The sequence below is a fragment of the Cottoperca gobio genome, chromosome 2 (genome assembly GCF_900634415.1).
Source record: "Cottoperca gobio chromosome 2, fCotGob3.1, whole genome shotgun sequence".
NCBI classification, from domain to species: Eukaryota; Metazoa; Chordata; class Actinopteri; order Perciformes; family Bovichtidae; genus Cottoperca; species Cottoperca gobio.
This window is the reverse complement of record NC_041356.1, coordinates 3,637,842-3,652,767: the sequence shown is the minus strand read 5'-3', so window position 1 is coordinate 3,652,767 and position 14,926 is coordinate 3,637,842. Positions and strand designations below refer to the sequence as shown.

The following is a 14,926-nucleotide window of genomic DNA, read 5'->3' as shown; positions in this document are numbered from 1 at the left end:
TGTACTTAACCTTTAGTGTTTCCATGTCCATTTAACAGCTGTAGTTATAGTTATAATATTATAATGTCATTTTAATATTGCAGGATATTTGGTACATGCTTTGGTACAAAGCAGTTAGACATTGCTCCACCTTGATCAGCTACATACTGCTTACATGATATTAATCATCAAAAATGTATAACATACATAACATATTCTAATGACGTCTCTGTACTTTTACTTTTTAAAGGTCTGTGTTTATCTTCCACTACTGGTCGGAATAAGGAATACCCCTAAACACACTAATGTAATATTGTAAGAGCGATGACGGTCACTATAAAGTCACTCAGCAGCTACACATGACACACTGCAGGGAGTTATACAATAATTACAGTCATTACTTTGTCTGGGACTATTAATGTGTTTTATTCTGCAGACAGTAACAATATTATGTTTGGTTCATTATTTATTACAGAGTAGTGTGGAGAGTCTTGATGGTTTACAGTCACATGTACAGATGGTTTCGCTGTCCTCTAGTGACCTTTAGTGAGAAAATATCCATTAGTGTGTTATTTATACACACTTTCCATCTCAAAAATAATGGAGACATTTGATGTATCCTGTAATAAAATATGATGGCATGGTCAAAACATAATCATATGTCTGACAAGACAGTTATTTTAATGTGCGAATTTCGTACCCATTGTTCAGCTTTCCAACACACACACACACACACACACACACACACACGCACACACACACACACACACACACACACACACACACACACACCGTGTTCTTTCTCTGGGTGTGGAAAAGCAGACCTCTCCCAGCTTTCCCCTCATGCTTCAGCATCCCAGCCCCCACCTCCCCACAACCTCTCTAGCTGCCTCCTCCTCCTCCTCCTCCTCCTCCTCCTCCTCCTCCTCCTCACTCCCCCCCCCCCTCTTCCCTCCCTCTCGTGGCCGGTTGCCATGGAAGCTGATTGGGAGGATCACTCTGTCTCTCCGGCACATTGCCACTCCATCTTTGCCAGGAGAAAACGAGGCGTTTCAGAGCACAGCACAAAAGAAGCCCTTCTCGAACAGCAAGGAGGTCAGGTATTATTGACAGTAATAATAAAGTACATATAAAAACACGGATTAATCAGTTCATCGTGTTTCTTTTGTTGTTTTTTTGTTTTTATGAAGTAACTTTTCGTTCCACTCCCTAAAAACACTTATGATCACAACTAGTGTAGAAATGAAAAAAGAACCCATTTTGAATATTAATGAAAGATTTATTCATAGCAAAGACTTGATTTTAGTTGTGATGTGTGTTTCGCCCTTATGGTCAAGGACATTTTACTCCACGCTCCGGTAGTTTGCAAACAAAACCCTGACAGCGTCACTACTTTTTAATTATCCTTTCAGCTCCTCACTGAAGAGCAATATTCAGCTGTTGCAGATCTTAATGCACCGCAATTATGTTCCACCTGATTATAAATCATTTTATCGAGCCTTCTATAATTATTACAATATAACAACTAGGTGTGTTATGAATATGCCCTTAAGTGGTATCTCGCATAAATGCACCAATTACAAATTCAACGTTATTGATTGAACGTTAGTGGGTCACAAAGCTGTAAAACTAATTGATGGACTCGGAGGATTCTTTGTGAGTCCATATTTGTTTCCCACTTCCTCTGCGCTGCGATCGAAAAAGAAAATGTCTTCCTGACAGATGAATCACAAACACACTCTCTCTCTCTCTCTTTGTACAGTACATACCAACTCAAGGCTGAGGCTCTTGGTAGCTTTATTTCTGATATTACAGAACGTTCAGGGTCTAGCATTGCTATAGCAACAATGTTTAGGGGCTTGTGGGTAGTTGATCAAATCATTTTGATAAATGTAGTTTATATCTTTCAAAGCCCCATCAACACACATCATCAACAAGTTATACATTTTTAATGATTTATATTGGGGTTTATTTTAGATCAAGTTTGACATATTTTTGTGTTTAAAGCAGCTTTGTGCTAAATGCTAATATGCTCACACTGAAACTGCTAACATGCATATCGTTCAGCAGGTGTCATGTTTAGCATGTTTAGCATGTTTAGCATCTTGGTTTAGCATGTTAGCGAAGAAATCATCTCAGGCTTTGATTGCGTGCAGGTAAACTGCAATCTATGAACTCAGCTAACGTCTGACAATGATTTAGCTTTTTCTCTATAAACAGATATCTGCATAGGGTTATAATATACAATTGCTCTTCTCTCAACTCAATTGTCTCAAGTTGCTAATCAGACTGTAAACAATGATCAGTCTTGGCCCAGATATCTGCTGGTTTACCTAGAACCCCAAAACTATTGACTTTGACTAAATCGGCATGAGACTGATCGCCGATGGGATCAGAGATTTGCATGCAAATAACTAACACTAAACACAAAGTACAGCTGAGGATGATGGGGATTGCAATTAGTTTGTATTAGTATTGAACAAATTGAGTCGATGATTGATTAATGAGTTAATGACTTTTTAGTTCATCCTGCGAGTGCTGTCGTTAAAGAACACACAACACTTTTAATCAAATCTGTGTTGAACGCAGACGCAGACATTACAGGTTGGAACTGTGCTTCTTTGAGCTGTGCATGTACACAATGGCAGTGAGTCATCATTCATGGGCAACAAAAACAGCTTTTTCTAATTTTAGTCAATTGCACATCACATGATGCCATTTAAAAAAAACATAATCAGCCTTAAAAGAATGAAAAATTAAGGTTTACAATCTTCATATATGTTATGTAGGCCAGACTAAAAACTTCAAACCATCTTTCTCAACGTAACTGTCTGTGTGGTCTGTTTCTGTGAGCTGTATTGTCACAGACAGATGAATGTCAGTGACACATATTACATTTAGAATATTTTTATATATTTCCCAGTCATTGTGTCCATTTTCTCGGATGTATTTGTCGCCGCTGCTAATTTGAATTTAAAATGAGCTTTATCGAAACTAAAAGAAGGAACACTACAAAGAAAAACTCATCACATTTGCATTTAATATACCCTGCAAAGCAATAAATGTGGGAAATACAATTTTGTAGGGAGTGGAAAAAAACTGATATCCCCTGTGACGTCAGGTGGAGAGATTCACCGTTTCCACTTCTTTGTCTTCGTTGTAATTGTAGGAAATATTGCTTATATATTTGTGTCAATTATTTTCCCGAAGACTGTGGAAAAGAGCTATTTCACAGAGCAGAATCTACACTTTCCACCCCCACCCCATCACATCCACTACCCCCCCTTTCTCTCTGTGATCTCGAAGGGCTTGCTTCACCTCAGTCAAGCTCCAGCGCTCCAGCCGGCAGCAGCATCGAGCTAACAAGTCTTTGTGAGGAGAGAGAGAGAGAGAGAGAGAGAGAGAGAGAGAGAGAGAGAGAGAGAGAGAGAGAGAGAGAGAGAGAGAGAGAGGGAGGGAGGGAGGGAGGGGGTGCAGAGCAGGAGAGATTCAGACAGAGAGACTTGACAGTATGAGCTTAGGATGAGGGTGCAGAGGGAGAACGCATAAGATAGTGACAGAGGCAGAGGTGTTCAGTGTTGCACAATAGTGCCAGAGGCTGCTGAAAAGAGAGTGAGGGAGAGAGAGAGAGAGAGAGAGAGAGAGAGAGAGAGAGAGAGAGAGAGAGAGAGAGAGAGAGAGAGAGAGAGAGAGAGAAAGCAGGCATCATGGCAGCGCTCACTGCATCATCACGACACATGGGGATGTTTGGCTGCTGCTGGTGAACACTGTGTGATGCAGAGGAGAGAGTCGAGGACTTCCTGGAAACCAAAGGCAAGCCAAGGAAACAGGTCAGTGACGGTCAAAGAGACTCGCAGAAGGCCGTTCTGCATGCAACACAGGAACTGAGACGTTGAATCACGTCACGGGATGATGCTGATTTACATTTGTCAATAAGAATTCCCCTGTTAGTGTTCGGGATGTGGACATGCAAGGGGAGTGGGAGTTTGCGCATGCATGCAGGCACATGAGCAGGCTTGCACATGTGTATTTAGTGGGTGTGGGTTTGGGTGTGTGTGTGTGTGTGTGTGTGTGTGTGCGTGTGTGTGTGCGTGCGAAGGTTTGGTGCCCCAGTTAAGCAAGCTTGACCAGGGACATTTAGGTTAAAGAGGCATGGACAGCGCAGGGAACTCTCCAGGATGAAACACTGCAACACCCTCTGTGACATCAAACACATAGAAAGATGTTTTGGAGAATGATGTGTTCAGTGTCTCTTCTGCTACACATCTTTCTGGGTTTACAGTATACTGTTGTTTTTTTCCACCTGAAAAGCAGTGAGTTGGTGTATAGGACTGAATATCAGGGAGGCTGGAGATAGGGAGTAAAGAGAAAGGGAAGTCAGAAGAAGAAGAAATAAGCAAAGAGGAGTGGAAATGAAGATAAGGCAGTAGAGGACATGGCACACAGGAAGACTTGTATTGCAGTAGGTAGTAAGAGGAAGGAGACAAAGCCTGTTAGAGAGGAAAAGCTTGGCCCAGAATTCAGCTCTGCTGCATATGATGTAATCCTAGACCAGTCCAAGCAGTGAGCTCAACAGTTTTCTCAAATTTGAAATTTAAGTATCTACAAAGTGCAGCTAAAGACACGTCCCATTATCATCAGTGCCTCGTGTGTGGGAGAGGACGTACCATCAGAGGTGTTACCGTACTTTCAATTTCCCACAAAAGCAACCGATACAAAACATCCGTTTATCATAATCTTAATGAGTTTAATAATTTATTTGACGTTATTCTCTACTTTTGAATAATTACAAAGTTTGGCCAGATGACCCAACAACGTGCCCAGGTTTGCATAAAACATCCTAATTAACCCACATTTCCTATCCACAATGCAATATGTTAGACACCATGCATAATATATAAAATCACAAATCAAAAATGCAATACTTCACCAGTAATGTCACCTCCTTTCAGCTGCTTGCTTTGCTTTGTTGCTTTGCAGGTTCAATACAAAGGTTTGTAATAAATTCTACATAATTGAGTTGTAGTTCAGTGCAGACAGTTGGTCAGCCGGTGTAATATATGAAAAGAGATAAATGAATGTGGAAAAGGGTTAATCCAGTGTAGAGAGAATGGCTTGAGGATGACAGGCTCTGTTTCATTTCCAAAATTTTCAATTCCTGATCTTAAAAGAGAACTCTGGACCATCGTAAAACCCACAATGCAACCTGATTATAGCGATTTGAGTCATTTCAGGAAATCCTTTGTGTCACCATATCAAGGTTTTTCTTTCGAAATAAGTCACATTAAGTGGGTAGACAGTTGATTATTAGTATTATTATTATCATTACAGTTATTATTATCATTATAACCTCAGCCAAGGAGGTTACGTTTTTTGTTCCGTTTGTGTTTGTCGCTAGGATTACAGAAAAACAATTGCCCCGATTTGTATGAAACTTGTTGGAAGGGTGTATCATGGGCCAAGAAAGAATCCATTAAACTTTGGAACAGATCGCAATCATGGGGCAGATACAAAAAATGTTTTCGCTTTCATTAGCATTGCAAAATAGAGCATTTGGGCATGGCAGAGATGTGCTCCGAGTGCTCTTCTAGTTATTATTATTATTATCATCATCATTATTCTGACTTGTATGCATTTGTGGTCTCCTATGAACTTTATCCGTGTCCTTTGTGCAGGTGCGACCGGTGACACATGATGAGTGGGATCCTGAAGAGGAAGCATGAGGAGGGCCCGTCCCCTTACCTGTCCCTGCAGCGGTCTGACGATGAAGTTTCCTGCAGCGACAGCGGCAACAGCAGTGATAGTCTCAACCACCCCGTCCCCTCTGGGCTGCTGGACTGTAAGATCACATTACTGCACTGCTTCTGTCCACTTAGTATGTTCCAGTACAATGAGAAGCAACACTTGAGGTCTCATGTAAACAGCATTTTAACCAGGACATTGAGATGGAGAAACTGTTCAAAAGTGGGCGGAATCAACTAAAACAGACAGAGAAATGTCAATAACTGTCTCAGAAGAGGAAAACATGGTGATAGGGATTGTTATATATATATATATATATATATATACCTATTGACACTTCACACTATGACAAGATGTAGAAATAAGTATGCTGTTTCCATGTAATAAATCAAAAATCTGTCTAGTCAACAGTTCCATCTACAGTAGAGGTGGCACGACAGCAAATGTTCCAAAAGGTTCTATGGAGTGATCACCCTAATTCAACAGCAACAGAGCTATCAATAAGAATACATATCTGTTATTATATCATCATATACTTTCAATCTGGCTTTTGCTCGTTTTATCGTACCAAAACTGTTGCTATTACGGTCACCAATGATTTACTTGCAATTCAATCAGACTCTGGTTGCTGCTCCATTTGAATCCGTTTTCACTTCTCTCCACCTTCAACACAATTTTAATAGAAGCCTTACCACTAGCAGTTTCTCTGGTGTCGTTAGAGGTCCTCTGCCCCACCTCACCTGTGGTGTCACCCAAGGATCTATTTTGGGACCACTTTTGTTTGTCTCAATACATGTTGCCACTGAGTTACATATTACAGAGATTCCACATAAATTCCAGCTCCACGCTGATGACACACAGCTGTTTAACACCAAAAGACCCTGTGACACCGCTAATGTAACCCAATTTGAATATGGCTGAATTAATTCTTTTTTTTTACTCAGTATGTTTCCACCTCTCTGTCTCACTCTCAGCCACTCTCCAGCAGCAGTCGAAGCGACTGCGGGGCCGCAACGTGCACTTTGAGAGCGTGACAGTGTACTACTTCAACCGTCGGCAGGGTTTCACCAGTGTGCCCACACAGGGTGGCAGCACCTTGGGGATGTCACCACGTCACAGCGGGGTGAAGCGCTTCACCCTCAGGGAGTTTGCAATGGAGCAGAAACTGAGCCATCGGAACATGCTGAGGGATCATCTCAAAGAGGAGAAACTCAATGCCATCAAACTCAAAGTCAGTGTGACGACTCAATATAGCTTCATTTACTTGAAGTGTCATGGAATTTTTGGATCTTGAACTTCAAAATGTTAATATTTCAGTTTCTTCACCGCCATTTTTCCTCTTTAGAGGAATGTTTCTTTTCAAATATTAAAATGCTCGTTACTCAGAATGTGTTTTTCACATATCCTGAGGGTCTAAATGTACGTGTAGGCATACGTTTATGTTCTTAATTTAACTTACTTTTTCTCTCCTCCAGCTGACTAAGAATGGCACTGTGTCATCCGTGGAGGCAGATACCCTGACACTGGATGACATCTCCGAAGATGACCTGGATGTGGACAACACAGAGGTGGATGATTACTTCTTCCTCCAGCCTCTGACTACCAGGAGGCGCCGCACCCTACTCCGTGCCTCGGGGGTCCGACGCATTGATGTCGAGGAGAAGCACGAGCTGCGTTCCCTACGAATGTCCCGAGAGGAGTGTGGCTGCCGCTGCCGGGGGATATGCAGCCCAGAGACCTGTGCTTGCAGCCTGGCCGGCATTAAGTGCCAGGTAAATGGAACTGTGGTGAGGCCCATCTATAATACTAAAGTGTTGTTCATGTCTGTCTATGCAGAAGAACTTCTTTCAAGTCAAACTCAAATTAAAAATCAAAAGCTAAGAAATCAGGTTATTGGAGTTGTTAGTTTTGCATTGTTGCATTTGTGGGTTGAGCACTTTCTAAAGTTCTCCATGACCATACAAATTAAATGAAAGCTCGCTAGCTTCCACTTTTCGAGTGGGATACAAACTTGACTGCATTGGTCCTCCTAAACGTTCAATGATTTAAGGAACAGACGTGTTAAATCACTAACAATACATATCTAATGCTATAGGGGTTTGTTGAAAGAGTGGAAAAACCCATCTCATATCAACACACATGTACAGGGCTGACATGCTCCACTCAGTAGCACACCGTGGAAGGTGACAGCGTGTCTCTTATTTATCCACAGAAAATGGAGAAATCTGCACTTTCATTATAGTGTATATTTTACACAAAAAGTCAAGTCTATTCAAAATTCAATTGTACTTTAAAGCTTTTAAGTATACAGTAAGTAGTACCGTCGACCATTTCCCAAAGCAGCTCACGCCTGAAGTGCCCACCCTCTAAAAACTGACAGCTTCTCCGCTCGGCACATCTCATATTACAACATTTGTCTGGTGAAAAACTGTAATTATAAAAACATTTTAAAAACATGTACAAATGTTAAGACAAATGTCTTCCAAAAGTAGCCTTGTTTTAGGCGTATGTATTATTACATTTATATTCAAGATTTGGGGGGATTTTTTTAATCAAATGAGGATAAGCCTGGAATATAAAGTAACCATTTAATTGAACTCAAACCGTGGATATCAATGAAATGAGAGTTAGGATTTTTAGTGTATTTAGTACATAAAGTTCTACTGTATTAAGGTGTGGAGTTATATACACCCACAGTGGATTCTACAGTTTCTCCCAAAGCATGACCAGCTATGATTGGCAGCAGAATTCACCTTTTCTGTCATCACTGTTGTGGATTCAATCTTTCTTTTGTCCTCAGGTGGACCGCATGTCCTTCCCTTGTGGCTGCACCAAAGACGGCTGTAGCAACAACACGGGCCGCCTGGAGTTCAACCCGGTCCGGGTTCGCACCCACTTCCTGCACACCATCATGAAGCTGGAGCTGGAGAAGAGCCGCGAGGAGCAGCAGCAGCAGCAGCAGCAGCATCAGCAGCAGCAGCCGGAGCAGCAGCTTGTAACCAATGGCAACAGTTACCATGGAGACTCCTCCTTGGCCCAGCAACAGCAGCAGCAGCCGAACCTGCAGTTTCCATTGATGAGTGGCACGCCGCACATTCCCATCATGCACCTCCAGAACACAGGCGACACAAATTTACATCTACATGAAGAGGAGGAAGAGGAAGAAGAGGAGGAGGACGACGACGATGAAGATGATGATGATGATGATGAAGCGTACGAGGAAGATGAGGATGGCAGCAGTGTTTGCAGCGGGCTGTCGGACTGCAGCACACACAGCTTAGACACAATCGACCCCGAGGAAGAAGAAGAGGACGAGGAGGATGAAGAAGACGAGGAGGATGAGGAAGGTGAAGAAGAAGACGAGGAAGATTGGGATTGCTCGTTGCAAGGAACGAGTCCTCCGCCCTACTCGGTTCCACTCCCGTCTGTGCTGAGTTACTCTAATATAAGCCTCAGTAACCCCTTCCACAGCACTCCCTCCATGCAGCATTATCAAACAGACACTCCTGCTTTTCTCAGTGAAAATGTCCCCGTCGTCCCCACACTCCCCACAGTAGAGACCGCATTACAGTCTGAAATAAACCCAAAACTCAGCTGCCAAACATGCCATTTCCCTGACCCCACCGAGTCTTTGAAGCTCCAAACTTGCTCACATGTAGACGCCCGTGAGAGTAACACTGCCCCCGCTGGTGCAGCCGACATACAGCCGCCCACGACAGACCTCCATAACAATCCAGACCAGCGTGACTCACAGACTGATGCTTCGGCTGGGTCTGAGGAGCAGACAGAGGAGGAAGTATTGGAGCCCATAAAGGAGCAACCAGGACTGCAAAAGCAGGCAGACGGGGCTCAAGTCACAAACACGTCACGTTCAGAGAGTACCTGATGATTCAAATGCTTTAGACAGGGATCCGTTGATTTTTGGAAATCTTTATTCAAGAATTGTGCCCTTCAAATATCAGTTTGATAAATGCACTTCCAAAGAGAGAATGAGTGTTGCAGAGTCGGACACAGAAGGCTCTAAGAGGTGATCTAATTTAAACTCAATTCGTCTCTAAACCTTTCTTAGATTGTTGGTTTAGACTGTAACTATAAAAAGTTCATTGACAAAGCTAAATAAAACAGTGTTTCTTTATGTGACTATATGGAGTATAATTTATGCCCTCTCATAAAGTCTTTGATCATTACAGCATGTTTCCTGGTTGTGACTGGCATCTATGACAAATCAAGATTTTGAGGTGCTTGTATTGTTTCACTATTTTCCATTGTGCTGGTGTCTCATTGATGCTGCTAATCGTTTTTAAATGCCTGTCTGTATCGCATGTGTTCAGTTTACCTAAGATGTTTCAAGGATTAACACAAACTGTAAAGTGATAAATGATGTCACTGGCAAAACACTGATATTTATATCGACACAAAAATCTGTTTTAATTCATACTGAAGCTCTTTTTTTGGTTCCTTTTTGTGCACACATTTGAGCTTTTCTATCAGCGTGTCTTTGCTCCAGACTTCTTAGTCATGATTTGCCATGACATTTTGTATGATAACTTTGGACATCCCTTAAAGCAGCTTTAAATATTTTCATACAAACAATGCAGTCACTTGTAGAGATGTAGCCATGAGCAATTATCACCGACTCTGCAGTTCCCCTAAGCTACGTAACGTTTTAACATCTTTCAGCTCATTGTTTTGGTTTTCAGGCCTGTAGATGTAGGCCTACTGTTTATGTTCAATCACAGCTCTCCTAACTTAGATTTTGGCCGCAGCAGGCAGCTGTTTTGCCCAAAAATGCTCTGAATAACATCAAACGGCAGACAAAGTTAGCGACTAGCTAGTGAACATAGTGGAGCACTTAAAGTGCCACATTCTTTCTTCAGGAGTTAGTGAAGAGCTAAAAGAAAAGTCAATATTAGACTTATATTCATCAGGTGGACAGAGACATGACTAAATGATAATGTTGCTCCATGTCTGCGTGTTAGCCGTAGCAGCTTAAACTGTGATGCTAGGTCAGTATTGTGTTTACAGCTTCTTTCAGATGCCCAACAAAATCAGTGATTGCAAGTTTTCATCTTGTGCCAAAATGTTACTCTTTGTCTACATGCAACACAAGTGACGTTCCCATCAGCCTCAGCTGTACTTAAGTGGTAATTAGCTAATGTTACATGCTAAATTAAGGTGGTTAACATCTGCATGCTAGCATTGTGAGCATGTTAGCATGCTGACAGTAGCATTTAGCTTAGAAAAAGTTATTCTCATAACGTTAAAATGTATTATACTGTAATGTTGACGTGTCAAAATGCTGCCAACATATCTACCAAAAAGTACCTCACTATAGAAATAAACATCATGACCTGAGCAAATCAAATTCTGTTTCTTTTTTTCTGCCTGTTTGTGGATGTTATTTATCATTTTACAGTTGTGTGAACAATGTGATAAACCTGCACTTTTTTAGTTTTCAGATAACTTAAGGCTTTAGTTATTAACGTCGTCTCAACACTGCCAAAACTGGGGGCCAAATATATTTCATGTTCTTTTTAATGCAACTGTACATTTCCATGAGTGTGAATAAAAAAAACCTCTCAGTTTAAAGGTGGTTCATTTTATTTTCTTGGTGTTTATATATCGGAGTTGAATTTTTGTGAACCAAAAATAATCATAAAATGGACTGAATTTCTACAATTCTATTCTTCCACCAGCAGATGGCATCTGATGCTTAACAACGGACTTCAACTCGCTCGTCACTGACATCCTATAACATGAGGGGGCTGTTTCTGACGTCAGTGAATTTGTTGTCTGCATGTTTCCTGCGTCAGGACAATCTATGACATCAGTTTTGTTCAGAATATCTGGCCACTGTCAGCAAACAGACATCATTCTTTACTGAAAACTACACAAACGAGCCAGGCTTTGGGGATGTTGACGTCACACCTGTGGCTCTGCAGTTAACTGCTGTGTCACCCTTCTGTCCCGTTCTGTTATCTTTTAAAATAAACAAAAGAGGATAATCCAGATTCAGTATATAGTATACAAATAGAACAATAATAGAAGCCAGTTTGTCACCAGACACAAACATTATAAATCATACAGATATGTCTTGATAACTGTTTTATTAGTCGAATTAGAAAGTAGTTTTACATATTGCTCAAGAAGGTTTTTTATTGTTACATTTACATTTATGAATTAAAAAATGTTGCCAATATCATTATAAAATGTAATATTAAAAAAGATTTATTTTTCTGGGGGAGGTTTTGAAGAAACCAAACATTCCTATAATAATGAAAATATGACGTCTTGCCAGGAGTTTGTGGTGTGAGAACTAAACCGTTTCTGAATATTCATCAAAGAAAGAGAAGTTCCTCTTTATGCCTTTTAAAAAAAAGAAATTCTGCATGTAATGATTGCCAGGGTAATATTTATGAATAATTTAATGAATTTGAACCTTATTCATGATTAGGTATTGCTGAGGAAGCATCCAGACATTCTTCCAACAAATATAATTTACTAAGCGATTCCAATAGTCCATGACATTTGGAGTAGAGACACTATCTCTTTAGAAAAGGACACATATGGCTCTGTTATTATTTTTGGAATAGTGAGAAACACATTTTTCCTACTGGGGTGTCAGCTGGTTTGGGGAAATATACAAATCTGTGTGCAGGCCTGACTACATTCCTAAAAAGCATTAAGGTGCCTCATATATTGACATCAAGAAATATAGCACATTTCTTCAGAGCTACTGGAATTGTATGTAGATAAGAGTTCTCTGTAAATGCACAACAGCGTCTGCATTAATACCTCATATAATTCTAAACTAGAGCTGCAAAGAGTAGTAAAATTATTTTGATTAATCATTAAAGTAATTTTTTCATGCTATAATGTCTGAAACTGCTTTATCGAATATGCTTTAGGTTTTTTCCTGCTTTGTTGTCCTTTATTTTTCTCTGTTTTATATCATAATAAAGTAAACATCTTTAGTTTTTTTACATTTACATCACTTTGGACTTTGTGAAACTAGGATTGACATTTTCAACTGTTTTCTGATATGTTTTATAGATTAATCGATAATAAAATATAGCCGTTAGTTGCAGCCCAACCTTCGCCCATCTCTTAAAGTAAAGAGATTTCTTCTAAAACAAAATGTCCCTGTTATTCCCAATAAGGTACCTGTGTGGTCAGAGGTCCTCACTCCACCAGTTCTTCCAGTTTGCATGTGTTGCACCTGGCGGCCTGCAGAGGGCGCTGCTCTGTTATCATCACCGTGTTGGTGTGAGACAGAGATCAGGCAGGGGCAGGAGGAGGCTTTGTGTTCTCACTTCATTGGCCGACCTATTCATGTAAAGAAATATGTGTCATGGCTCGATGCATAACCACACAACTGCAGCAGGTGCTGCACAATAGAGAGTAAATGTTGAGTAGAGCTCCTCAGACTGCAGGAACACCAGGTCCCCACCCGGCCACTCCCTTCTCTGATATAATCAAGGTGTGTGTCCAGTGTTGGGTGTTGGAGCAGGGAATGCCTGCTTGCTTTTAGCCAACAAGGTATTGTGGGTAAGCAGAGACGCTGCTGATCAATCACAGGCTAGGGGAGCTGAAATGTTAGGTTGCCAGGCAACAGGAAGGGAGAAGCAGAAACGGCAGAGCGTCTGGAGGGTGGGCGCTGGGTGGGGGTAGTCTCAGTGTTTCACCTCCGTCTCCCTTCTCCTACACATACACCATCTCCTCCTCCCTGAGCGTGTCTGGACCATAATGTGGAGGAGACACCAAACACCAAGTGATACTTTGATTAATGTTGAATATATTGTTTAAAATGCACCTTTAAAAAGGACAAATAGGCAGCATGAGGTTCCTAGATGTGTATATATATACTCTCTTTATAAATAGTATTGATATTATAAGCAACAGACATGTTAGGAAATGTCTCTACAATAGTAGGACAATAACACTGTATGATTTCACTCTCCTTTTTAAGATATTAACTGGAGCATGACTCGGTCCTTTTACATTATAATTTACAATCAAAGTCAGAGAAATACATCTTGAAATATTACACTGAAATACATCCAAAAATCGAGTACATTTACATTTTTCAGATGTAGATAACAAATGTACTTTCTGAAAGACTGAACAAGAACGTGTAATTAATCTGCTTTATAGTTACATTTTGGAAAGACTGAGATTTATATATTGTGCAAAACACATGCCATTAGTATTAAAGGTGAAAATATTATCACTTGTTTTGAATGTAATGATATCAGTTATGTGCTATTGTTAACCTCTTTAACTTATTAAGGAACCTTCAAGTCCATAAAGCTACATTTCTTAACTCAACCCTTATCTTTTAAGTTGTTCTTAATTGAAAATATATTTTATTTAGATTTAAAATATGTAACAAATGTGGTACAAATATTTATTTATATTAAATGTTTTCTATTATTACTATTATTATTATTATTATTATTTATATTATTGGTGATAGCTCTATTTTTTTTGTTGAAATATTTTCATTATCTCTCACCCTCTGATCCAAATAAGGATTTTCAGCCCTAACACATCACACTTCTGGTTTTCAGAAATTAGAATATTTGAGCTTGATGGTTTATTCATTGTTTGACAAAAACATTTTAACTTAAGGTCCACTTACTATTTTTCTTCCAGACCTCTTGTGGCCTTCATCAGTGAAGATCAGCTGCTCACGTGTCAGGTTGTTTTGCATGCCAGGTATGATGCACTTCCAGGTATTTTGCTCTTTACTTTCAATTTAATAATATTCTAGATCAATATTGACATGGAGCCTCCTCCCGTAGACACTACATGTGACATCCACATCTTCACACCTGTCTATATGCGTTACATTAACGCACATTAGGGAATATAGCTCAAGGAAATTTTGTACATTCCTTTGACAATTTTGGACAAAACTAACATTTTTAATGAATATTTATTGTACACATTTTTATTGTACACTTTATATTTTTTGATTGTATTTTCCCCCCATTGTTTAGAATTTACACCACAATTACACCCCCCGGCAGGTTTACCTGTGGGACCCTAAGCCGTCTAAGCTCAACACAGTATCCTCAGGCTGAGAACAGAGCATCCTCTCAGCAGCTGTCTGTTTAAACCTGAATATGCGGAGCCTCTCACCTCCATCACGTCTCCACAACATGAGCTCTCACCTCACAATGAAAGCATCCCGCATGCATAA

At 40.3% G+C, this 14,926-nt stretch overlaps 1 protein-coding gene across 2 annotated transcripts; it reads left to right on the top strand.

The window, feature by feature from the left end:
- Window positions 1-3,440: 3,440 nt before the first annotated feature.
- On the top strand, window positions 3,441-11,310 carry LOC115021642 (cysteine/serine-rich nuclear protein 3-like). Of its 2 annotated transcripts, none has more exons than XM_029452204.1 (5): window positions 3,441-3,809; window positions 5,655-5,818; window positions 6,696-6,952; window positions 7,197-7,493; window positions 8,522-11,310. In XM_029452204.1, exons 2-5 carry the CDS (start codon window positions 5,671-5,673, stop codon window positions 9,605-9,607), a joined length of 1,788 nt encoding a protein of 595 aa, XP_029308064.1. In that variant the 5' UTR covers window positions 3,441-3,809; window positions 5,655-5,670; the 3' UTR covers window positions 9,608-11,310. The 2 variants fall into 2 exon arrangements, with proteins under 2 accessions (XP_029308064.1, XP_029308055.1); XM_029452195.1 differs by having other exon boundaries at window positions 7,197-7,508.
- The last annotated feature ends 3,616 nt before the right edge of the window (window positions 11,311-14,926 follow it).